We start from the raw sequence: 25,602 nt of genomic DNA, 5'->3' as shown, positions 1-25,602 counted from the left end.
TCAATAAATATACTGCATTGCTATGAAACAAATTTGTTTATTTTCATATCCATTATTACAATCCTCACATCAGCATTCAGTTTTTTCATTGACAAAAAAACATTTCTAAACAACAGCTTTGAAAATCAAACATCATCTTTGTTAATAAAGCTTTAAAACCTAAAATGGTAAACATGGAAAAACTCCTAAATGAAGCAAGCCTAATATGAACATTTTAAACTGGAGTTTTGCTTAAAGGAACATTAAGTTGTTTGGAGTTGTACACGTGTTTGATGCGATTCCTCATAGATGTGATTTCCAGATCATCAGCCCGACACTAAAGCCAGGAATTATGCTTCGTTTTTCACTCCCCACTGCATCATTTACAACTAATCAGGCTTATGCAGCAGGTTAAAGACGTTTTTTAAAGGACCTGCAATTTAAAAAAAAAAAATTAGATATTAAGGTTAAATAATATTTATTGATTACATTTCACATAAATCATGGTGACTTGCCTGTACACTGCACAATGATATGAATGACTTTAGTCTTTTTGTATTCCCATGTAGAGCTGCCATCTGTTCTTCTGCAGCACAAATCTTTCTGGAACTTCGCTTTGAGAAACTTCACCTGCAGAAATATCACATGTTAATTCAATTAAGTATTTTATAAACTTTAAAGTTCATTTTTAAGTTTCAGTATATGTGTATATGCATGGTTCTAAAATATACAATGCACTTAAATATTATTTCCCATAAGAACTTGTTTACTGATTTCAGTCTTAAAGTCGATTTTTAGCAACACTGATGCCATATAATTACTGTAATTACTGTATAAATCACAGAATCAGGCTGGCTCGGAGCTTTTTCTCTCATGTTGTCACCGAAAACGGGAACGGCTATCATGTGAAGACGGTTCGTCTCCATCGGGTTCTTTTTGCGCATGCGCAAGATAAAAAGAAATTATCTTTTCAAAGCAGCACTTTAACATCCTAAAATTAACATCCTTAGAGACATGTGACTGACAAAAGAAAAGATCACAGAATTGATTCTTACCTGAAGATGATTGACAGCGTGAACCTCGCAGCCGTAGACATTAGCGCACAGCGTTCAAAGTAAAAGTGCTCACAAACTACTTCCGGGTGACCGTGTGTCAGGCGAAATGTTAAAAAAATAATTTTAAAGTTCATTAACAGTTTGCTGCATTTTTTATTTGATATATAAATGGGAAATACGTGGATTATTATAGTACATTGTTGTTTGGACGATAAAATCCGTCATCGCTTCATTTAAAATACTTTTCAGTTCAAATGATTGACAAAAATCATCATCCAATCAGCGTTGTCCCATAGTACCTGCCTCTTCCGGTTTGGAAATGTTTTTCATTTTTGAAGATTTCGTTTTGTTTTCTGGAAATTCATTCTGTGTTCTGAAATGTTTTTCATTTTTTAATATTTCATTTTTTTTCTGAAATGTTTTTCATTTTTAATATTTCATTTTTTTTTCTGGAATTTTTTTTTTTCTGAAATGTTTTTCATTTTTTAATATTTCATTTTTTTTCTGGAATTTTTTTTTTTCTGAAATGTTTTCATTTTTTAATATTTCTTTTTTTTCCTGGAAATTAATTTTGTTTTCTGAAATGTTTTTTTTTTGTCATTTTTGTTTTTCAAGTTTTGGTTTGTGAAATTTTGTTTTGTTTTCTAAAATGTAATGCTGCTTTTTAAATTTTTTTTTTTTTTTTAATTGTTGTTGTGATCTTAAAAATGTTTTTGTATCGAGTGATTTGTTGAATGCTTTGCACTTCAGGGCCACCGTACCATGTCCCCCTGCTAAAGCCAGTACATGTGCAGGCCCGTCTAAAGTCTGCTAGAGAGCATTTGGATGATCCAGAAGAGGATTGGGAGAATATCAGATGAAACCAAAATATAACTTTTTGGTAAGAACTCTACTCATCGTGTTTGGAGGAGAAATAATGCTGAGTTTCATTCAAAGAACACCAGACCTACTGTAAAGCATGGGGGTGGAAACATCATGCTTTGGGGCTGTTTTTCAGCAAAGGGACCAGGACGACTGATCTGTGTAAAGTAAAGAATGAATGGGGCCGTGTGTGGTCAGATTCTGAGTGAAACCTCTTTCCATCAGCATTGAAGATGAAACATGGCTGGGTCTTTCAGCATGACAACCATCCCAAACACACGCTGCCCAGGTAATGAAGGAGTGGCTTCATAAGAAAGATTTCAAAATTCTGGAGTGGCCTAGGCAGTCTCCAGATCTAAACCCGATAGAAAAACTTTGTTGATGCGTGGCGGCGGGGGGATGGGGGGTAACCAGAAGATTGTGAGTATGTGTGCGAGAGTGCATGGGTGGGACAGACCTGGGGGCTGGCTCGCTGGGATCCTCTGGGGCTCTCCCTCCCCATCACAGAGGGGGGAAGGCATTACGGGGGTTTGGGAGGGGGGCTTAGATAATATGGCGGGGGAGGAGGGTTGTAGAGGGTAGGTTATGGGGGGTGGCTGTGGGTGCGCAGCGATCTCTGGGATGCTCGGGCCGGGTGCCGTGGCTGACTCGCGGAGGCGGGGCGCCTGTTGGGTGGTCGGTGGCCCATGGGTTCCCCATTTTCTCACCTCTTTTCCTTTTACTCTCTTCCACCCCCCCCCCCCCCTCACATTCTTCCCCTCTCCTTCCCCACACACACTAAATGTAACAAAAAATAAAACATAATACAAAAAAAGGGGTTTATACAAATCTACACCCTGGTTTCTCTTCTCGAAGCTATATAACCTCTTTTTGTGATAGTAAAACCTGTCCAACACAAAAAGCCTTCAGCTCCAATCTGAGATTGCATATTTATTATGGCAGCATAATATGTAGAGCCAAACAATCATCCCAGCATAAGAAAACATAGGAAATTGTTTCAAAATTTAGAAAAAATTGTAAATTACTGGCCTTCTCTCGGTCTTCGACATATTGGCTGATCTAGCACAGCTCAGCAGCACTCATGATCCCTGGGCTCATCCTGTTCTTCCAAACTGGACTCTCCACAGCAGCCAAGCAGAAGCAAAGATCCTGGAGGAGCTAATCTTCCTGGGAATCCTGGATTAACCCTTGTGTTATCCTAGGCCCTTTACCATTGGGAGTTGGGTCATCTAGACCCACTAGACAGTGCTCTGAACCTTTTTTCTTCAATGATTTGTGATCTTCACTGGTGTCCATGGATTCCATGAAATCTTTCCACCTTTGTCATGGTAGGGAGAACATGTCAATGTAAGGGTGGGGTCACCTAAGATTAAAGGCAGTAATAACCCTTGTGCTATCTTAGATGACCCCACCCTTACATTGATGTGTTCTCCCTACCATGACAAATGTGCATAAAGGTGGAAAGATTTCATGGAATCCATGGACACCAGTGAACAAATCATTGAAGAAAAAAGGTTCAGAGCACTGTCTAGTGGGTCTAGATGACCCAACTCCCAACGTTAAAGTGCCTAGGAAAGCACAATACACACTAAACTGGGCTATTGGTTTAGCGAAGTTAGGAGATTTCTTCCCCCTGACATCTCAAATTTGGGTTTTGGTTATGACTACACAAGGATGGAAGTCAAATTTGGCTTGTAAATAATAAAAAGTCACTTTTTCTCATCCATAAGTCATAGCTGCAAGACATCGTCTGCTGATTAAACTTGGAGCATGCCTGTCTGCCGTCCCATTCCCATAGTCTTCAATTCTTTAGCCTGACTACAGATGGCACTATTGCCTCATAGGAACAGCCACTGAGAACCAATTCCTCATAATAATGAACACAAGTGTCAGCCAGCGACTCACATTTATTCCTCGTTTACAAGTTCATAAATGAGCTCATAAATACAGCAGTATTTACAAGATAGCTGCAACATAAAACTGCTCGAAAACAGCTTTCCCCCTGTAATTCCAGTTCAGCCGTTCTAAGAAAATTCATCAACTCAAAGCAGTTAATGTGCACAATTTGTTCTTGATGCTTTTTCATCTTAAAATGACATTAATAAATGAAGAAAGCCGTTCCTTCTGGAGATGAACTCGTGTGTCTGTCAGAAGCAGTTGGAGGTGCTGCTCCGTTCCTTGTTCCGTCTTTGCCATAAATGCTCCCAGACTCCAACGGGACAGCTGGCACATTCTCAGAGACTCTCCGTGCTGAATTGACAGGGGTGTTTTCAGAAGGCTGCAGTTGTAAGGCGAACTGAAATGTGGGATTTTCCAGCCATTATCATGCTTTCATGGCTGTTGTTGCTGTGGCCCCTTCCTTCTCCAGAGTTATTACATTTCAAATGTGGCAGTGAATGGAAACAAACAACATATAGACTCTGTTCCACCCAAACAAAACAGATCTTTAGAGGATTCAGTCCAACACAGAGGAAGGTTTTAAAAAAGTTTAATTTGTTTCATTTACAGAAGGACACAGACAGGAGAGGTCAGTGCAAACAGGCAGCATCTCTACTTATCGTTTTTGTATAAATAGCATTCAATGTACAGTTTTCTTCTTTCTCAATCAGACGGTGTTAGCATTAATGCATAAGTGGCAAATAACAGCAAATGACATGGAGGAGACGGTAAACTGCCATCTGGGACTGAATCACAACAGACTTCTTGTTTTACTGTAGCTTTCTGTGTTCATAAAGGTTATTAAGTTACTAGCCTTTTCTTTAAAAACAGGACAAAACTAAGAATGACTAAAATGACTGAGACCTAGCTGCCACGTTTGAGAAAGAAGAAATGATGCCTCTGCATTTCTAAGACATGGTGATCTGCATGGACTCCAACATCTCCTCCACTGCCTTCACAGAGTACTTAGTCTCCTTGGTCCCACGGCCAGCAAGCTGCATCAGAGAAGAACAGAGAGAGATATATGGGGGAGGGGCAAACAAAATCTCATTTGATTTCTGTGGCAAATAAACAACAATAATAAAAAAACCACCAGGCTAACAGGATCTTCTCTTAGTACATCAAACCTCAAGGTACACTTAGTTTAGCAACCTGTGCTCATGCACAACTCAAAGAACTGAAGTGAGGTGGACCTGAACATGGTTCAGGTGGATTTTGATAGAGGCTTGGTGTGGGGGCTGAAAGTGCCAGGGAGTGGCTGCCTAAAGGCCCGTACACACCGGGACGAATATTCGCCAGGCGTTATTCGCCAGCGTTTTTCGCCACGTTTTTTGTGTTCACACCCAGGCAATTTTCGCTGACGATGAGCCGAGCGAACATGCAATTTCATTCCCTGACATTAGATGGCGCTTAATGTAAAACAGAAATACTCCTGTACACAAGGTGGCGCTGCGCAACTTTACGCTTCTTAAAGTCGCCTTTCACTCAGAAGAAGAGAGCAAGTATTTACGCGCTTGTCAGAGTCATACAAAGAAAACATGAATCTTTCAAGCATCAGTAGCTCCAACTGGTGCTTGGTTCGGGGATATTTTAGAATGTCCGTCATTATTTCTTCGCGGCAGTGTAGACGCTACTTGGCGTCTATCTTCTTCGCTGGTATGTGTGCTCAGAAAGGCAGTTTTGTGTTTGAGCGCCCCCAAAGTTGTGTTTTACTGTAACTTCAGAAGCTCCAGACACATGTGCAAAAGCGCCATTCTCATTGGTGGAATAGATTTCGACGCGAGGCGTCAAAAAAAAAAAACGAACCCGAGGCGTATTTTTTTTGACGCTTTGACGCGTGGCGTTTTTTCGCGTCGGTGTGCACACTCTCATTGGTGTCCTTTGTTTAGTCACGAAGCGTTAAACGTCGGCGAAAATCGCCGGCGAAATTGGTCCCGGTGTGAACGGGCCTTTAAACTGGTGTCAGTGATGTCACCAAGGAACTCCTGATCTGATCATGTGATCGGAAATCGGCCCAATCACGCAGTTTCAGACTTGGATGTTGTATATTATTGTGATCAGCACTATGCTGTTCAAGCCAATTATTGCAGATAAATACTCTAAAAGAAATCTGCACATCATTAACAGATCGCAACAATTTCTTGGGCAGCAGAGTATGGCACTAGTTTGGGCAGGAGGCCCAAAAAAACAGTTCAGTGAAGTTAGCAAGATATTCCTATATTTGGACCTTCGGGCTCAATATTTCATTAAAACAACATTTTAAACTGACAGCAAACACTGCTACAAAGGCATTTCCAAATAAAAAGATTTGGTCTCTTTTTTTAGTCACTAAGTGGAGACACAGCAGTGAGACGGCTGCCAAAGTGCAAAGAAAACTAACTTACACTGATATGAACCAGTCATGAATATTTATCATATTCATTCAAGAGTTTTAAAAGAAAGTCATCAATACTTAAGAATTTTTAATGGAGATATGAATCAAATGAGATAAAAAATGTTGAATAGTTCTGAAGATACTAAAGCTCCAGTCACCAAACTTCCTCACACTACTAATTATCACCATTTTTAGTAGTTCTTAGTTACTTATTTTTACTAGTTATACTTGATTATTCAAACTACTTCAACCTAGTGGACTGTTTAAATGATAAAAGAGGAACCTGGATCTGTTTATTCATTTTAACACGTAGATTGGAGCTGAAAAACCCTGATCAGAACATCCCTAAATGTCACTGCAGTTTAAAAAGGGCTTACTAAACCAAACTTCTAAATACACAAGACACACAGAAACTATTCATTTTGTTCTAGAAAACCTTTTCCACCTACGAGCCCCAAAGCCCTTCTTTCTTCCTTGCAGTGATCAAAAAGAGTCCAACTGTGGCATCAATGAACTGGCCTGGATTACTATAGACAATAGGAGGAGTGACTACAGGAACCATCGTGCTCTAATACACCATTTAAATTTTGCAGTTCTATTTTTGATCAACATGCACTTGGGGACAGCGTGCTCATTTTAGTCCACTTCCATGGCCTTTGGGGCAGGAGATCGTAACACTTGTCTCAGAGGTCTGCTCTGTGGTTGGACAGCGACACGGGAAGTGCCGCAAATCAAAACCCAAACTTGGACAGGATCACTCATGCAGATGCAAATGGGCCCACGATTTTTCTACCTAATTTATTTTTGCAACAGACAGGGCACCCAGTAAATAATAAAAAGGAAGGATGATTTCTTCACTCTGGGCAAGGAGCCAGGAACATAACAAAGCATCTGTCCAATTAAACCTCGCCTGACCCGCACAGAAAGACATCTCTGAATGAAATCTGAAGACAACAAATTAAACTAAGGTTGGGATGTTGTTTTAAAACACCAACAGGGCAGAACTTGTTTAAACCTTGTCTGTAACTGCTAAAAACATGTGTATGTCATTTAGTGTAAGTGCTGAACACAGATGTGAAATCTACCCATGGCATGAGCACTGATACACCAACACAGATGCTGGCTTTTGAAATAGAAGCTGCATGGTTCCTGTCATTGTGAAACCTGCAGGCGTTCACATTCACCATTTCCAATAACAATTTTGGTAGATGGCTACTTTTCTTAACCTTGTATTTTCTTTGCCTGTCAGGCTTGTTTTACATTTTATAAGTTACAAACTGTTCAGTGATCATGGTTTTCGGTAGGGTGTGTGTGTTAAATAACCCCGGGACTCATGGCCGGTCTTCAATATTTTTGGGCCTCGTCTGCAGAAAACAGAGATCTTTCTTGAAACTGTAAGCGTTTAAACTGAAGATTTTTAACCCTTGTGCTATCTTAGATGACCCCGCCCTTACATTGAAGTGTTATTCCTACCATGACAAAGGTGGAAAGATTTCATGTAATTTCATGTAATGGACTTTGCCATGTTGGAACCAGAAATAGCCAATAAGCAGTGATTAGCTCAAGTCAGTCTGAGTCAGTGCTTCTCAAATAGTGCGGCGTGCCCCGCAGTGGCAGCGGTTTTGGGCACAGGTAATACGGCTACAGCGGCTTAGTGCTTGGAAAAAAATCAGCGCCACTATTGGTTTCCTGTTGTCTGTTCTATCATAGTTTGTTTTATCAAGTTTGTAACAGCCGGAAACTGTCAATTGCCGTCCCTACAGCTGCCCCTGTCACCTGTCACCTGCGGCTCACATGTGTGAGAAGCAGAGGGGAGGGGTAGTGGGCTCAGGCTGCGGGTGGAACGCGCACACGGAGCACTCCCTCTGTTGCGCAACACCTGGATCATGGCGTGCCTTTAGATCATTCAGTTCATGCTAATAATCTCATTCTTTATGAACTATTGCAGACATTTTAATGATGTCTTTATTTTCCATAAATGTATTCTTTGCGTCTGCCTGTGGTTTAGTTGGTGTCAGTATTTGACATAAAGACAGCAGGAAATGCAGGAAAACAGCTGCACTTTATGAGATCATAGATGAACAATCATTTAGAAGAAAAAAAAATCAGCAATGTTTTTACCCATTTCTTTAGACTAAAAACGTTAAATATATCGGTGCTGCTGTGTTAATGTTTCAGATCAATTTACATTTAATGTTATTTATTGACTGAATTATTTTTCTCAGCATCAGATGGTTCAGTTGGTCAAAATGTTTCTAGTTTAAATAAGGACTGACAGATTTTTTTATTTCAGGCACTTTAAGCTTCTTTTCTGTTTTAGACTAGAACAGGGTTTCTGTGGCAAAATAAAGGAAATATTTGTTGAAAGTGGATTTATATTGATGTTTTCTTTTTTAAATGTTAAAGTATACAATTTTAGATATACTTACACAATTTTTATAGATACTAACCTATTATATTGTCACCACGGCAAGTGGGTGTGTGGGGGATAGGGGGTAGGGGGGCACGAAACATTTTCTTTTTCCTAGGCGGGGCCTTGCAAAAAATAATTGACAAGCACTGGTTTAAGTCAACATTTCTATGGCAACCACTTTTGCCAATCAGAAGTGAGCTTATAGGAAGTCCACACCCCTTCCACTGGAAAGCGACCTATGGAGAATCTGTCAAACGCTTTGAATGTTCAACATGAGACCACACACTTTAATAAAAGGCATCTGATTTGTCAGTTTATAACTTGCACTACAGAAAAAAATATGAAATAATTGTATTATCAAGAACATGTTAGAAAGGTCACAGAACAAGATTGGTTATTCTGACAATTATAATGAATGAGTTATAGCTGTTTGTTTCTCTAGTCCAGTGTTTTTAAACCAGTGTGCCGTGGGAGTAGAGGTAAGATCGGGCCTAAAAAATCCAGCCCGACCCGGCCCAGGCCCGCGGGCATTAAAGCCCAACCCAGGCCGAGCCCGACCAATTAACTTGATGTGCAGGGCCGAGCTCGAAGCAAACCTGAAATTTCAATTTATCCTATAGTATTTTTGGCAGAAAACAACGCAAGATTTCTCAAGGTTAAAATAATCTACATATTTTTATGATCATGATAAATGCATTTGCACAACGAAATAACGCTGGAACACAGAATAAGAGGCCAGACAAAGACAGTGAAAGAGAGATCTTGATGCGCACTCGCTTAATTACGCGGCGAAATACTGTAGCCCACTAGGCTTTATTGCGGAGGGAAGATTACATTCAGGACACGTGCGTAAAAGCGTGGCCTGGCTCTGCGTCTGCGCTTCCTGTTTAGTTGTAGTTATATAGCAATTAGCTTACAGCGCCTTCTCTGTTTTAACCAAATTATTTATTTATAACAAGTATTCCTTAGTTTACTATCCACACATCATTTTAGTATACATTTTTATAAGCATATATTTATTAAAAAAGTCAGCGACAGAGAAGCCCGCCCGACCCGAACCGAACGTAATGATTGTCATTTTAGTCCCCGACCCGAATTTCGGGCCCGGTCGGGTTCTGAATCGGGCTCGGGCTTAAGATCTTACCTCTACGTGGGAGATGGTCAGGTGTGCCGTGGGAAATTGCCCTCATTAAATGATCTAAAAACATTTACCATCTCCAGGATATCAGCTCTTTCTTCATCCAAACAGGCCCTGATAAAACACTGAGTAATTAGGAATATAAAAGATCATAAAATACTTTTTCTTTGTGTTTATTTGATTCTATTAAAGACATTTAGATAAGAATGCCGGTACCGCGATTTAGCTGCAGCTATAACTGTTTAAGAAAAGTCCCGCCCCTTTAACTGTCCACCAATCATTTTTGGAGGTTTAGTCACACGTCATCAGTCTGACCAATCAAAAGTGGTTAAAATCTTTACTTCCTTGTTCCGATTCTGCTCATAAAGTCTCTCAGTTCCAACAAAAATACCAGCTAAAGCTCGTCTTTAGCGGTGTAGCTTTCCGCGGGACCCGGTATCAGACCTTGGAACAAACCATAAAGCTCAGAGACGAAAGTCTGTCTGCGTTCTGCAGCTGTTTGCACTACATCTCCCATGATGCATTGGGTTAAAGTGACAACATCTCAGCGCACAATGAGTCGTCTTTGTTAAACGTCTTGAAACCACAACGAACACACATCAAACAGTTTTTAAATCTTCTACCTTAACTTTTATTACATCTTTTAGAAAAAAACGCTGCAACTTCCAGCTTTTTCTGCCACAAGTATCACAAAAATGCATGTGAGATCGCAGAGGGACTGTTGATCAATACAGACTATGAGTTTCTCCATTTTTTAAATTTTGGGATGTTGGTGTGCCCGCAGGATTTTTGTCAAGGTTAAAGTGTGCCGTGCCTCAAAAAAGGTTGAAAAACACTGATCTAATGAAGTCCAGGGGATTTTTTGCTTTTTGGGACCTGCAGGTACTTCCTGTTTGGAATGCGGGAGGAGGAGTCATTCAGTCCAGATCTCATTTACAGTCAGTAAATGAGATCTGGACTGAATACTGGACTGATACTCGAGTTCAAAAGTTGGATGAAGGCTATCAAGGTTTACCAGCTCTACCTCTACAGTCACACTGTGTGAATTGTGTGTTTGTTTGGTCATGATGGAGTCAAACTCTGAGGCGGAAGATGAGTTTCTAATAAACAGACTTTCTCTATGTTGCACCTTGATGAAGATCATTTAGAGGTAACCAAAATGTAAGTGTATCAGCTGAAAAATGTTTAAAAAAGCAGAACAAATCTTTTATTCACAAAAAGCACAGCTGTCTTAGCTCAAACTATACTTACACGACAAAAGTTGTTTTTCCTTTATCTTTTGCCAAACTCCATCTTTAAGTGGGCACTTGGCTTGCGAACACAACTGGCTATGCTGTTTCCAAGGATGACTCATTCTTCTGCATTTAGTGTGTATGTGTCACTGCAGCTGTAATGATCAGTGCGATTAATTGCTTTGCTGCCTAATACTCCATTACCCCGGGCCTGGTAGTCAATTATGTCCTTAGCCCGAGGTGAGACCACCACATTAACTCCTGCCCTGCTGTACAACAGCAGGAGCAGAACAGGCAGCTCAACATCTACTTAGAGTATCTGATAATAGAGTCAGGAGGCAGCAGAAGTCTGTGCGCCGTGACACAGGAGCTAATCACAGAATTTGTTTAGAGAGTTCAGGCAAGACATCAAGTGTCACCGAAAGCACTACATGTCCACTACATGTCCAGGCTTTCTGCATGTCAGCCAGCCCCACCAAAGAAATTACAATGCTTCAAAGTACTCCTCATTCAGTCATGACCTCTGGAAGACGTCTGCTCCCACTTGCGCTCACCTGCCCACCTTTTCCTGACACTGAGGTATGACAATCACCAGGTATTCAAGTCTAATAAAACAAATGCAACACTTTTAAGAGGCCATCAATCAGCTAGCAGTCCCACAGCAGCAAGCATCTGTTCGCCTGAGAGCTCAGAAGTTGCTTAACTGGAGGTGGGAGTGAAGAAATAGACAGGAGTCCTCACACCAGTGCTTATACAGCACAAACCCCAAAACTGTCCTAAAGTGGATGGTGCTGCATGAATCCCATACATGGAATATCCTTTTATTACAGTTAATCCTTTAAAGTCCTTAAATGCTTCTATGAATTAACACGGTCAGGCAACAAAGCACGTTTCTGCTGCTGATGATACTCAGCAGCACTTCCCTATTAAACAAGGAGCAGTCGCTCAGACTTCTAACATGTCACTTTTAGACCAGGAAAGTTTGTAATTCTTACATAAATCACGTTTGGAGAATCGTTTTAATTTCCGCAATACATCGAAAATCAGCAACATGATTTTCTTTGAATGGTAAAGGAAAATTTAATAATGCATTTTTTACTTCAAGATTCGACTACTGCTATTATTTATTATCAAGCTGGTCTGCAGATTTTCTGAAGGACCTTTAGCTGATTGAAAGTGCTGCAGCCAGAGTTCTAAAGAAAATTGGATCGTATTTCACCAACCGTAGCTTCTCTCCAGGTGCTTTCTCTGAAAAGCAGAACAGAACTCAAAAATCAAAGTTCTAAATAGACCAGCTCAATCTCCTCACAAAGAGCAAATAGTTCTGTACTTTCTAAGTAGAGGATCAAGCTTAGTTGTATCCACCAGGATTCTGTGCTGAACAAATTAGTTGCATGAGTATCCATTTTTGGCATTCAACATTTTTATTTCTGTTCATTATGGGCAAACACTCCCATTTTACTCTCCTTTAGTGGCATGGGTTAGTTTTGCTTTCAAAGAATCTCACTTTCTTTAAAGAAGTAGAAGCTTTAGTACACTGTTATAACATATTTCTTTCTAGGAAAGTTGGAGATGAGTTGTAGCTGTAGCTTTGAGTTTTTTGGTAGTTCGGCTTTTACTGCCTTAGTGGTCTGATGGTTGAGTGTCTGCCCTAAGACTTTGTGGGTTTGAATCCCCAGTTGGGTCATACCAAAGACTCTAAAAATGGAACCAAGTGCTTCCCTGCTTGAGCATGTAACTGGGTGCAGCACTAAACGACTTACTGGCTGTGACTGCAGCTCACTGCTGCCGTAAGGGATGGAGGTCAAACGAGGAGAATGAATTTCTCCCCACACACTTTGAGTGACAATAATGGCATTTTAGCAATAATAAGATGGCAAAAATGAAATGGGATAATGAAAGACTAGTTAATATTTAAAAAGATTCCACTGGATTTTAGATTTTTTTTATTAATACTTAACCAATTACCAATATTCCAGGTCTAGTTTTAAATCCTCTATTATAAAGTCTGCAGCTTAAATTTCTGTTCAATAATAACTTTCATTTTTTACCCAATTACTTCATTTAATTTTTGTTTGAAAATGATGTTGGTAAAATGGTTAAAAAAAAGACCTTTTAACAATGCAAGTCTGAAGAACAGTAGGGGATTTGTGAATTTAAGAAAACCTAGAATATCTTCAACTCTACTTGTAATTGTCAGCCTCCAAAAGGCCATAAGGTCCTGCTACAGTTCAATGCATCTGCTCTCTAAATCTGCTTGCGGCTCCTGTCTGAAACCAGTTTGTGACGTGAAGTCTTCGCAGACATTGTGGCCTTAAGTCAACACATTAACAGTAAATGTACCCAGACACACCGAAAGACTTGAAGGTTGTTTTCACAGTTCTGTGTGAGTAGAAGGGAGTAAATCAGGCTTGGCATGCATTTGTTGGTCAACAGGCTGTAAATACGTTTGGTGCCCTATGCAAATGAGGGGGTTTTAAGGATGTCTGAATATTGTGCGCCAACACCCTAAAACACAACAGAAGAGCACGATTGGTGGTTTCCAGCGTCTGGGTACAGGAAAAAGTAAAATCGACTTTCAGTAGAGGACAGAGGAAGCAAAAAGAAAAATGCAGTCAGGCTAATTTCACAGCTACGCAAGAGCAATTTGTGACTCACCTTGTAGGCTCTATTTATTTGAGTGGCAGCCCAGGCAGCATATTTTATATTGTCCTTTTTCACCTTGGCACTGACTTTAGGACTGGAAGCGATGTGACTTGCAGACTGCAGGAAAAATAAAAGAGGGGTGGGGGGCAATGGAGGGAACAGGGAGAGAAGTGTTCTCATATCAAAACTTGGTGTAACAGCAATAAAAGGATAATTGAGATGAATATGCAACCACTTTTACCATCTTCCAATCCACTAGTCATTGTGGCAGAATGAAGAGAAAAAGCAGACCTTGGCCTGATGACACAGGGGAAATCATTTATGGGGAGGAAAAACTGAGTGCTTTAATGCCTCATACGTAAATTGTCACTTAACGGGCCTAATTTCTCAAACGCCGTCGACTCTGTGCGATGAAAGGAGCTTGTATCTTTCAAAATAGTCCCAACATGAAGCGAAAGGAGGAGCTTGTGAATCACGGTCTGGGCCTGCCCGACAGCTCTGCTCAGAACCACAAATCCCATGTCTTTCCCATGTTCCTGCCATCATCTCCACACAGCAAACCCCAGAGGGCTTAGCCTTCCTGCACTTCAAAGCCCTCTCCACCAACGTGCTGAAACCTTAACTACACACCAATCAACCTGGCTCTTTTTTTTTCTTCTTCAAGAAAATGGTTTGGCTTCTGTATTTGTTTTTAGTAAGCATTTTCTCTATTTCTATTTTTTTACCTCGAGAAACCTCAATTTAGATGATGTCAGCCCTGACAGGCTATCCCTGAATAACAGCCTGGGCCATTATGGAGGGGAATCCCCATGCATTGGTTGTCAGAACGCAACCCACAGCCCAGCTGTGGTCAGCACCAAGTCCACTGTCACACTGACTCAAGATGCTTTAGGATGGTGAAAGTTTTTGTCCTTTCACTGAACTTCTTCCACCTGTCACGATCTGAACCACAGAGACTAGCTGACAATCTGTAAAACACACTCTGGGGACAGATTTACGACTAAAAAGAATAAACTCCCACCTCAGGTGCTCATTAAAAACCTAAGCATCAGGGAACGACTAGCCTAAAAAAGTGCTGCTTAATCCCCCAACCTCCTTCAGCTAACGTGTTGCACATGTCATACATGTGACCTTGCCCTGCCCTCCCTCCTGCTTGTGTGAGCTTTGACAGGTGATGGGCTGCTTTGTGTTGTTTGGACTAAGTGAAGTGAACAATGGAGGAACATGTGGGCCCCTCCGTGTGAGATCTGCTCCCCTTCTGTAACCTTTCTTCCCTTTTTTAACACTTTGTGGTTTTATGTCCGCTCTACCTTTCACACCATTCAGGCAACTTCCTCTTTAAAAATAAAAAATAGACCACAATCAAATAATTACAGGATTTTTCATTCAGACTTGTATTTTGAGGATCGGCTGCTTTGTTTTTTTTTCTTCTTTATAATCATCTTGTTTTCAAACTTGAAGTACTGCATTTTAATTGTTCTAATATGTACACAAATATTACTAAAAGGCTTACTACAACACAGTATTTATGTGAATCCAGTGTGTCTCACAGCTGGTTTAACGCAACAATTTCTGATAAACCCCTTCTTAGGAGATCTGAATAATGGTAAAATTATGAATTTAGTTTTTTTTGTTCTTTTCTTTTTTCTTACATCAGGTAATGGTTTCCAGTGCAACTATTTCACATTTTCAAAGTAAGATCAGTAGTCGTGAAAAACTTATTACCAGACCCAAACAACACTGCTGTTTAAATGGAAGTCTAAAAATAAAAAGATTTTGAATTGAATGGGAAACAGAGTTAAACCTTATCATGAATTGATTAAAATGTCTTAAAGTGATTGGGGAAGTTGGCGGTGATACACTGCTCTATACAGAACAGATGTTTAGGGTTGATCAGATCAGCTCCTGCAGCAGAACGTCGAGTGAAAAAGCAGCTGCTGGGGTTTGAGGGAAAAAGCTTGTTGTTTCAAATATGAATGAAAGGCTTTTCCACTGCTCTCAAAAGGTAAACAGTTTGTTTTACTTGACTAACATGAAATTAGAACTAAAATAAAGTTGAACAAAAGAAGTTAAATAGAATCTAATAATATTTCCAAAGAAAAACTGCTCCAAACAGACAGATTTTCTTAGCTGAAGTCCACTTTCTGAGTCAGCAGTGACCTTTCTGAGGGCCTCCTCCCCACCCCCCCAAACACATACATACATAGTCCAGTCTAATTTAACTCACACTGTGGCCAGCCTCAACCTTGACAAACCACATGGTTACAAAAAAGCTTCTGCTGGCTTCTCTTTTTTCCTCATACAACACAACACTCACCATATACAGCCCGAACAACGCCCTCATGTTTCGGTTGTTCAGCCTCAGCGCCTGAGCAAAGTACTTCCTGGACAGCTCCATGTTTTCCAGCCCCCCCTGGGTGTACTTCACCTGTGTGAGGAGGCATTAGACATGTATTAGTAGTAGAGATGGTACAATTCCTGGTTTAAAACTTAACCTTATGTTACACCATTGAATTGAATTGAAGGGAAATTGAATTGTTGCATCCCTACTGCAAACATTTGCATACGTATATGTTAAATTTGTCTTGTGATGTATTACACCAGGATAAGCTGAGTAAAAGGTTTTTCTTTATTGTTACTTGTGTAATAAGCAAATTAAAAGATTTCTCTAAATGATTAGTTTTGTGTTGTTTTTAGGAGGATGTCCTTTGTTCAATGACAGAGGAAGCTTCCTTCACCAGAAGGAGGAGCATGTTCATCAGCGAAATACACAGACAGACGGAGGAAGTCTTTTGTCCCTCATGCTATGAGACAATACAACAACCTGACTGAGCATGTCTATGAAGACTCTCATTCATCCAGGTTGGTTCCATTGTAGTATGTTAGGGGATGTCATCTGGACTTGGTTTTAAAGTTGGAAGACGTTTCACCTCTTATCCAAGAGGCTTTGTCAATTCTGAATTAGCTGGTCTAAGAGCTGGTATATATGCGCTCATGGGGGAGGAGTCAGACCTGAAACTGGAGGTGTTGTCCACTTAGCCTACGTGGTTTCGGGTCGTTAATAGTCCTTTGTCCTCAGCTGGGGGTTGGGGAGCCAGTGACTCCCTCTCCAAATGGTCGTCTCTTTCAGCTATTAACGACCTAGGTGGAACTGGTTTGGTTTGTGTAGGTTTCAAAACACTGCCGTAGATTGATGGAAGAATAAACCTGAGACCACCATTCTTATTAAGAGAAGGTTTATCCTTCTTGACAAAGATGGCTTCTTTCACTCCTCGCTCAAACCATCCTTTCTCTCTGGCTAGAATTTTGACTTCACTGTCCTCGAACGAGTGGTTTGTGGCCTTCAGGTGGAGATGTACTGCAGACTCAGGTCCACTTGGGTTGGCTCTGCGATGTTGGTAAAGCCGCTTGTGTAGCGGTTGTTTGGTTTCTCCTATATACTGTTCATTGCAGTTCTCTTTGCAGTGGATAGAGTACACAACATTACTCTGTTTGTAGCTGGGAATTTTGTCCTTTGGATGAACCAGTTTCTGTCTGAAGGTATTGACTGGTTTGAGATGAACTGGGATGTTATGTTGTTTGAAAATCCTTTTAAGTTTTTCAGACAGGCCTGACTGAGCATCACAAGTTGTCAACCTCAATGAATTTTCATTTTTTAAATTTCTAGGTTTTTTTTTTGTATTTTATTTTATTTTCTGAACATTTTATGGATTTATTAGATATTTAAAATTAATTTGTTAGTATTTTCAACTAATACATTTTAATATTGATTTTTTTATGGCTTTATTCTTTTTTTTGTTTATTCTATATATATATATAGATATATTCTATATCTATAGCCGCTGCTCCGGATCCCCCGGTTCCCAAGCCCTGGGCTAATGTGTCTGCTTGTACTGCTTCCGAAGTGCCGAAAAGCCGGCATCATTCATTAGAAGCCACACGGCAACGAGATGGACTCTGACAATGATGGAAGGGAAGCTGGCGTGTTTAATAGAAATTTAGCCCAACTGTTAATTTCAGATCCAGAAGATGACAACTTTGATGGGTTTTTGGATGCGGATTGATGACTGGAAATATAAAAAACTTAATCAAAACCAACTCAGTTTTGCTCATGCTGCCTTTTTTAAACACATACTATTGTTGTGGAATGAGTGTATGTGTGTGTGCTGAAATCAGTGTGTATGCGCTCACGCGTGTGCAGGAGGGGGGGGGGGCAGAACTTTGCGTTACTCAGTTACAGAGAACAGTAATAAAAAAGGTTTCCTCTAAAAGAACGGCGAATGATTCTTCGGTCTGGGTGGGCGCTGTGGCGACGCTCCTACAGCCGAGCTGACTCCTGGTACGAAGAGATTCCCAAATAATGCTTTCTCACAGCAGAGTCGAGCTTTAAATCTCTTTTAGAAGTTACTTTTACAAGTACTCATTGTGTGGGGGGTCATGTGTCATATGTGTTAACGGAGGGGAGTGGAAAAGGTGAAGGGTGGGTTGGGTTTTTACTGTAATATTGTGTTTTAAATGTTAACGTGCTTGGAGTAGCGCAAGGCATGAGAAGCACTTTTTAATAAATATAGTTTGATTTGGAAAGGTTTTACTGGAATTTTACTAACATCTATGCCTCTAATCCCTCACCCCACCCCACCCCTACCCCTTGTTGAATGAAGCAATTCCAGGTTTGACTCACCTCTGCATATTGCTCACAGTACAAGTGATTGTGGGGGTTGGTCATCATCAGTTCCTCCAGGCAAAATGCCGCTTTTCCATAACTGTGGAAATGACAAAGAGTGAGCTGACTGATTCAGATGCTGAGGCTGCAACTTTTAGCTTCCTCAGCATCTAAGTTCATAGTTTTGAATATTTGTAAACTACAGGAAGTAAAGGTCATTTAATGAGGGACATCATCACAAAGTAGCCCACATTGATTTAAGAGCATCTGCCAGAACCCCTTTGCTACAAAAAGGGCATATTCTGGACAGAGAGCACAGATGGTTTAAAAAAACAAACAAAAAAACTTTGCTGTTAAAATAGAAAAACCTTTCATAAAAAGGGGGTGGGGGCTTAAGACATTTCTCATCTTCCAGGTACAATCTTGTTAGAACGTCTTTCCTCAGGAAACTATGGTCTCACACACAAAAACAGGCCACTAACAAGTGTCCCCACCTTTGAACCCCCATCAAATAATACCACACTAGCCAACAATTCTAATGTGTGTGTGGATAATTGATATCTGCATCTGCTCATGTGAAATCTTTTTTGACACATCTCTAAAGCATTCAGGACATCAATACTGTGATTCTCCATTAGCAGTGAGAACTAAAGAGGCTCCTCAAAGGGGACGCAAAAGATCAGGGGTTCCCAACCCTCAAGCCCACGGACCAGTACCAATCTGTGGGGCAGTAGATACCGGGCTGCAGAGAACAAAAGCAAGAAGAAGAAAAAAACACAACCTATATTTTTGCTGTTTAATTTCTAATTTGATTCTGACAGAAGTATTTGAAAAGCCTCTTTTCACAGAAAAGAGCCAGTAAGAAAACAGAAGATGGAAGCGATACCCAGACGCCCCGTTTGAACCTGTTGTCCTGCCTTGGCCCCTACTACTGGGTAAGCAGGTCCCCGATCGAGGGATCCGAGCCCACTTTGGCAACATTGTTCTCCAGAAGCACGTGCCTCTAGAGCCTCGCCCATGGACCAGGGGCCGCCATTTAGTCAGCCGTGGTTAAGCCAGCCGCACTTTTGAAATGTCATGCTCGCCCCAATAACACGGTTTGCAGCACAGCATGAAACACAATCGTCGCTGCTTTCTGTTTTCATTCAAACACCGTACCTATTCTAATTATGTATCACTACAAAAATATTATAAATACAATCAGCAAAGCTATCTCTTAACAAAGATTTGTGTACTCTTACTATGTAGTTTTTAAGTTATTATTTCAGAAACAGCATTTTTGACTAAAGATATAGTAGAAGTTGTCAACTTTAAAGTTGAATAAATTGACTTTGGTGCATAATTCCAGGCTTTGACTGGTATATCCTTGTTCGACTTGTCGTGCACTGTGACCTCACAAAGATTTGCGTACTTTTACTATGTAGTTATTGAATTATTAGAACAGAGAGAGAGAGAGAGAGAGAGAGAGAGAGAGAGAGAGAATCTTGCATGGCAAAAACATTTAGAAATTACCCGTTTCAGAGACGCTTGATTTGTGTTTTCTTTTATTCGTCACACCATTGGTGTTGGATGAAGCTGAAATTGGCACCTAATTTAGCTTCCTCTTTGACAGTTTCGGGCTAATGAAAATCCATCACATTTTATTGGTTCCTACATGAAATTTAGTTTAAAGCAGCTGTAGCAGCTAACCACTATACCCTCAAGAGTTAAAGGAAGCTGAGGTTACGGGAAGTAAAAAAAAAAATTGGGACATCCACTTTACCCTTGTACAGGCCAATGCGTAAAAATATTGTCATAAATTAGTCTGTGGCCTGAAAAAAGTTGGACACCGATGTAGATGAACCTTCACAGTCCAGTTGTCCTGAAGAACAAGATCCTGTACTGGTAAGATCGGATGACTGAGAAGATCCACAGATATCAGAGGAGAAAGCAGTCGCGCCTTTTATGACACGAAGGACAAATCTGGTACATCTTATTTTTTCTTCCTTAAATGTGACATTAACTACCTTCCTGATGTCACCACTACAATGGGAGCTAGCGAACCAGAACTATAGTGGGATAAGATCACTTCTCAACAGTATACTGCTGTGCTGTTGACCTCACACTAATCTGCTGTAATTTCACACACTTGGCCAGAGCAAACTATGACGCAGCATTAAAGTCAAGCAGTAAAACATCTGTCCAAACGAATGCTCAGCAAGACCAGAACAGAAGCAGTTCCACTGATGGAACCAGTCAGGGATAGTTTTCTTTGTTGTATCAAGTTTTTTTTAAAGACTAAGAAAATTACACTAATAAAGACAGAAAAAGTAGGAAATGACTTCTATGTTGCTCAACAATGTTGCCACATAAAGAACTTTTAAGTGTATCTGAAGTCAAAACATGATACTTTTCTAAACAATAAATAGAATAGGGTGATGGCAGGTTCTAGATGACTGGGAGATGGAGAAAAACGAAACAAACAGTGGGAAGGAGCTGAGTAGAGGTGGAGATCTGAGGGTCTAAGGGTTGGGGGCTGCTTACAATTACCACTTCCTCTTTGTAAAGACTTTCAGATGTGCTTGTGCAGTGGCCAGGCTCTGCAGTGAAGCTAAAACGACATTTTGTACCAGATCAAGAACTCTACCTCTTCAACTCTTTCTTCTGAGTCATCTTACCTCACCCTAGCTAACAGCTCTCAGTGATGGCTGGTACGTTTGCCCCTTACTGCAGGCCTCAGGTGACATTGTCCTCACTCTGTTGTGTAGCTGCAGGATTTGTATTAGTTCTGTTTTGGAGGAAATTAAAACCAGTGGGAATGACTTAACTATTTTAACACAACATTCCAAGTGTACCAAAGACAGTCTTTTTCCGGATGCAGATGGGTTTGAAGGACCAGTTAGCTTTGCTGCAAAGTCTCAAATTTGGGCAGCAAATAAAATTAAGTCAAAACGTGGATGAAAAACAAAATTACCTTTTGCTTAAATAATAAAATCATAGCGATTTTATACTTTCAATCCAGGAATATACAGGAATTCTGACACCAAGATTATTTATTAAAGGTCATTAATAATTCATCCTCTTTCTTCAGCAAAACAGATTCCAACAGCGACAGCACTTCTTAGTCCCATAAAGACACTGTAAGAGTTAAACACTCCAAGGGCGCCGCTGTCAAGTTATGGCTCTCAAAATGTGGTTGGAAGCATTTCATTAGAAAAATGTGTAAAAGAAGATCTCTTCCCATTCTGGAGTAACAGCTAATTTATTCTCCACCAACGTCAGGTCCAATCAGTGACATCTACATTGGATTGTGTTGAAGTGACACTTGAGTATATAGCAACATACTCAACATCCTTCCGAATATTTTAGGCAGCGTGTCACATTAAAAATATTGGACCATCGATGTCATCTTAGATCTTGCTATCTGTCAGTTGAAGTCCAAGACCAGGAGTCTTTTCATAAATGTCTGTTTTTAAACGGAATTAAAGACGTTTGGGTGGAAAACACAAGTGTGAAAAAACAGAAAAACAGGCATCTGCCAGAACCTCTAAGCACAACTGCTCACATGTTATCATTTGTGCACATTAAGGGATAGTTTTACTAAAATGTAGCAAATGTTACTAAATGCAGGGTTTCTTAATTTAGGCAGCAGTAAATCTGTGTCAGTGTAAAATGTGCCGTGTTCTGCAGTCAACATGGACAGACGGTGAAAGAAAGCTGAGGACCAAAAGTGAAGCAGTGTGCAACTCCAGCACAGAGCTTTTGTTCCAACCTGCAATCGTCTATTATCTTTTAAATGAATTTCTTTCTTTATTTTATTCTTTGTTTGTTTGTCCACAGAAAAGCTTTGTTGTTTAAAAAAAAAAAAAAAAGCGGGTTCTTTCAAATTCTTTTTAATTTTCTTTTACCGAATGGTCTGCCTTCCCCTCTGTCTGAACATTCGAGCTGATAGCATGAACTCTATCATCTAAGCGCTAACTTGATACATAGCCTAATTTAAAAATTGTTTAAAAACCAAATATTTCTTTAAGTACTCCAACCAACAGCAACCTTCTGTACAATCTTTTTTGTCTAGTTTGGTGGTAGAGCAAAAGTCTTCTCCTGGGAACTTTACAGCGGGTGTCTGGCTCCTGCTGCGTTTCTCTGGAAAAGAGTAGTGATAATGCCTGTCTGTCCGGAAGAGGAGGAGGAGGGGAAACAGGGAGTTTGTAACTCCAAATAAGACAACAAAGAAAAGAAATTGACACGCCTGTAGATAAGCAACTGTGGGAGTGAATGCTGTGATATTACCAGTGTTGGGATAAGCCAGGAGATAATCCTCTCACCCTTGGATTTCCCCTGGGTACTAAAGCATTAGAGCCCACCCAAACAAAAGAATGAAATATCCAATAAGTAACCTTCTTACTGTGCTACACATTCCTGCTGCCGCTGCCTTCCAACCAGAGCAACCACCGACACACAACACCGGACTAACACACAAAAGGCAGAGCAGCTTTACTAACTTGTGGGCACCAGACAATTATGAAAGACTAAAAAGTTACAAAAGCAACACGTTTTGGTTATCCACCTTGCATTTCTTCTTGGGAGCCAAGATACTGAGAGGAAGTCTAGGAGTCTTTTTAACATTATGCAAAAAAGAAAGGGGGTGGGTTCAAGAGAGAAATCCTATTGAAGTACTTCTAAGTGAAGAAAAAAAAATACCTCAACATCATTCAACAAGCATCTGAAGATCAAGTTACCAGATAGAGATGTGATCAATGTGTAGGTATGATCATGGTTTTAGAGCTGCACGCGATGGTGTCGTCTCACAGTGAGAAGGCCCAGGTTCAAATCCCCACTGGGGGAGTTTGCCTATGTGGCGTTTGCATGTTCTCCTCGTGCATACATGGGTTTTCTCCAGGCGTTCCAGCTTCCTTCCCCCGTTTAAAAAAAAACACTTCATAGGTTGATTGGCGTCTCTACATTGTTCCCTTAGTGTGCATGTGTGAGTGTGTGGTCTGGCAACACACTGGCCTTCGCCAAACTTTAGCTGGTGGGTCTGGTCCAGCAACCCCATAACCTGATGGATGGATGGATGGATGGATGGATGGATGGATGGATGGATGGATGGATGGATGGATGGATGGATGGATAATCTAATGTGACAAACTGTCAACCACTTAAATAAAGAGATATATGTTAGGAACAGGTATAAATTAGTGTCTAGAAAAAGACTTCAAAAGTCCAGACTTATGGATTCTAGTTTTTTAAGTGAGAACCATAGCCAAACTTTGCTGTGCACTACACATTTCATAAACAGCTACGTTTCTGTAGCTTTCCTGCCTATTTCCCATTAAACATCCACATTAATTGAGTGATGCATCTCTGCTGCCTTCTAAATCAGAAACCTATACTCACTCATGTTCGTTAATGTAAAGCTCCGACAGCTCGTGCCACGCCTCCTGATCCCCAACAAACCTGTGAAACACAAAGTGACATTCAGTTCTCCTCCTGAAAGTTAGTAAAAGAGTGAAGGAGTTTGGAACATATTAAAGTAAGAAATGTGAGCTTTAAATTACTTATTACAATAGCACTAATGGTAGTCTGGATGTGCCAGCTGTATTGAAGGCAGACTTGTTTTTAATTTAAATAAAAGCCAGAGGAGATGAAGAGGAGGGGCAGTTGACTGTCTCCCCTCTGTTAGGACACTCACTGCTCAAGATACTCATTGAGCTCTCTTATGGCTTCAGTGCTCTTCCCCTGGGCCTTCAGAATGGCAATCTTGCGCTTCCTTGCTGCCTGGGGGGGAGAAATTAAACAGGATTAGCAATGCAGCTCCTCTGGTTTTTCTGGGAGAGGGTAAGCAAATTTAGTGAGTGACAGTCTGTTCTTTCCCTTGAAGGGCTTGTATTAACTTCACATAAGATCACTTTGGGATTGTTCCAGTGCTCCAACTGACTAGAGATAAAAAATAAAACAAAAAGATCTTTTAAAAGATGCCTCTCTTTGTCATGTTTGCTTATGCCACACAGTCAATCCATCAAGAGACAGGGGTGGGCAATTATTTTAACTCCATAGAAGAGCCAGACCAAGAGCAGATGCGTGGAATGAGAATGATATAACATGAAATGTAGATTAAAACATTTGGATTGAAAATTATATTCTAAAACAGAATATTCTAGAGTTTTTAGTTTAAAACTTTTGTTTCCATTTTAGATCAATTGTATTATTGTGAAGCCCTCTGGTACCTTCAAGGAGTTGTAAAGTGCTGTATGAATAAAGTTTCATTCATTCGTGATCCTTTTAATAAAATAAATAACATTATTTATGAAATAAAACAATGACCAAATAACACTCAGGAAAAATATACTGATACATTTGAAAAAACACAAAAAAAAACAATAAATAGTCGATCCTTTCCTGTCATAATCCTAATAAAGACTTTGAGGGCTGCACCTCCTCACATGTTTCACAGTTTGCACTAAAACTGAGCAGCTGTGTCCTTCGTGTCTGTTTCTCATCCAGTAATAATGAAAAAAGCTCATTTCTATGTCTCTGGCTGCAGCTACGCATATTTCTGTGTTACCTTTCCACCAGGACAGAGTTCCACCGTTTATCGCAGGAGTTATGTTCTAAAAATAACCTTGATCGGTGAAATCCACGGAGAATGATTACAGACGTTTATGGCAGTAAAACTCCTCACTGCATAAATACACTTTTCTCAGACAGACATGAACATTTTCACCATTTTCTCTTGTTTAAATTCTCAAGCCTTCATAGAAATGAGGTCCAGGATCTTAGAATGAAAACAAAGATCTGATCGATCACAGATTTCTGATCTGAAGAGCTCCACGTTTCTGCACAGGAGACACTGAGGAGATTGATTGACAGGGTCTCCAGCCAATCAGGACACAGAACAGGGTGCGCTGTTTAAAAAAAGCAGCATAATCGCTCTAAAAGAATGAGCTAAACCAGGAAAGATGAACTGTGACATAGAAAGGAAAGACTGTCTTCTGTTCTGTTTGACAGAGATTTTTAGAGGGTTTCAGGTTGGAGCACAGACTGCAGAAGGGGGGAATAAAATGTCACGTCTTGATTGTGTAGCCAGATTAAAAAAACAAAACATGGGTCTCTGATATTGTTCAGTGGACCAAACATGGAGGCGGGCCGTAGTTTGCCCACCCCTGGTCTAAGGGCAGGGATGCCCAGATTAGTTTAGTCTGTTAGTTAAAGTTTAGTATTCTCCTATTAGATTCTATGCATTTATGATCCTTTTGATTGTATGTTTACTTTACAATTATCGGTACGAAGCCCATTGAGACGACTGAATTGAATGTCTTCCAGG

The 25,602-nt window shown here is 40.3% G+C and overlaps 1 protein-coding gene and 1 long non-coding RNA gene across 2 annotated transcripts in view; both read right to left on the bottom strand.

The window, feature by feature from the left end:
* Nucleotides 1–17: 17 nt before the first annotated feature.
* On the bottom strand, nt 18–1,788 carry LOC144984441 (uncharacterized). Its single transcript, XR_013648114.1, has 2 exons — nt 495–1,788; nt 18–412 (listed from the first exon to the last, which is right to left on the bottom strand). It is a non-coding gene; the product is annotated as an uncharacterized LOC144984441 (long non-coding RNA).
* A 2,579-nt stretch (nt 1,789–4,367) lies between these two features.
* Nucleotides 4,368–25,602, bottom strand: part of emc2 (ER membrane protein complex subunit 2) — a 35,079-nt gene continuing 13,844 nt past the window's right edge. The window contains exons 6-11 of the mRNA XM_004086631.5: nt 23,971–24,056; nt 23,676–23,735; nt 18,318–18,399; nt 15,954–16,064; nt 13,649–13,753; nt 4,368–4,828 (exon numbers count right to left, since the gene is read on the bottom strand). Coding sequence (XP_004086679.1) covers nt 4,742–4,828; nt 13,649–13,753; nt 15,954–16,064; nt 18,318–18,399; nt 23,676–23,735; nt 23,971–24,056 — 531 coding nt within the window. The 3' untranslated portion in view covers nt 4,368–4,741. The remainder of the gene's footprint in view (nt 4,829–13,648; nt 13,754–15,953; nt 16,065–18,317; nt 18,400–23,675; nt 23,736–23,970; nt 24,057–25,602) is intronic.

This window comes from Oryzias latipes, chromosome 16 (genome assembly GCF_053564925.1).
Source record: "Oryzias latipes strain Hd-rR chromosome 16, Olatipes_Hd-rR_3.1".
Classification (NCBI taxonomy): domain Eukaryota; kingdom Metazoa; phylum Chordata; class Actinopteri; order Beloniformes; family Adrianichthyidae; genus Oryzias; species Oryzias latipes.
This window is presented reverse-complemented; position numbering and strand designations above follow the sequence as displayed.